Genomic DNA, 937 nt, shown 5'->3' with positions numbered 1-937 from the left:
CTAAAGTGTTTCTTGAATCCACAGTCGGAGAACTTCTTCTGAGGGCATCACACGCACCATCAGATCACATTGCTCAGCTTCTTCACTGCCACACAGTATCAGCTGGGTGGGGGGCTCTGACACTTTCTGTAAGACAAATGCACTCACTCAAACACCCTCAGGCTGATGAGCTAGTCTGTCTGTCTTCTACTTTTCCCCACAAACTGTTCCTCTCATTGTTCCTGCCACAACTGCCCAGAGGCGCAGCGCTCAGGAACCCACAAAAAGCTACTACCTGCATTCCTACTGGAACTGGGCAGCACATTTAAGCTATTGACTTAAACATACTCCTCCTGTGTGAGCGAGAAAAGAGGCTGTTTTTGATGACTGGTTTCTCCTCACCAAGGAGCTGAGAAGCTCCAGGGGACATGGAGCACTGTTGCCAACGACACAGCTGTTTTGTTCAGGGAGCAGCTGGCCAGGCAGGGTCAGTCCCTGCCTCCCAAGCTGCTTCCCCACAAGCACCAGGAGCCTCATTCCTGTTCAGGGCTCTAAGCCAAAGGCAGCGACAGCCGGGCAGCCAACTCATGGGGGCTGCTTGGCCCCTGCATCTCAGCTCATCACACTGGAACGAGCAAGGCTTCCTATGCACGTGTCTGCTTTCTCTGCCTGCCCCTTGCTCCCGTGAATACCCTGCACCCTAAAAAACAATAAAGCACAGTAAAAAAAGTTACCAGTGTGTCTGGCAGGACAGCAACTGGGCCGCAGGAATACTGAAAGGTTTTACTTGTTTTCCAGGCAAGGAAGGGCAGGGTCAAAGCAGCCACAGCAAAGCCAGCAAAGGAGATGAGGGCAATAACCAGCCACATGGACGTGCCACCTAGAAATAACAGAAGCAGCAAAACTTTTCAGAGAGACCATGAGGACAAACCACTCAATGCAGTCAGCACGCACCCTC

General features: G+C 52.0%; 1 protein-coding gene across 1 annotated transcript in view; it reads right to left on the bottom strand.

Moving 5' to 3' along the window:
• IL20RB (interleukin 20 receptor beta) overlaps positions 1-937 on the bottom strand; it is a 14,189-nt gene continuing 13,252 nt past the window's right edge. Inside the window, exons 6-7 of the mRNA XM_009708951.1 lie at positions 714-859; positions 1-126 (exon numbers count right to left, since the gene is read on the bottom strand). Coding sequence (XP_009707253.1) covers positions 1-126; positions 714-859 — 272 coding nt within the window. The remainder of the gene's footprint in view (positions 127-713; positions 860-937) is intronic.

Source organism: Cariama cristata, unplaced genomic scaffold, assembly GCF_000690535.1.
Source record: "Cariama cristata isolate BGI_N322 unplaced genomic scaffold, ASM69053v1 scaffold11441, whole genome shotgun sequence".
Lineage (NCBI taxonomy): Eukaryota > Metazoa > Chordata > Aves > Cariamiformes > Cariamidae > Cariama > Cariama cristata.
The sequence above is the reverse complement of the archived record's forward strand: the minus strand, read 5'-3'. Positions and strand labels throughout refer to the sequence as shown.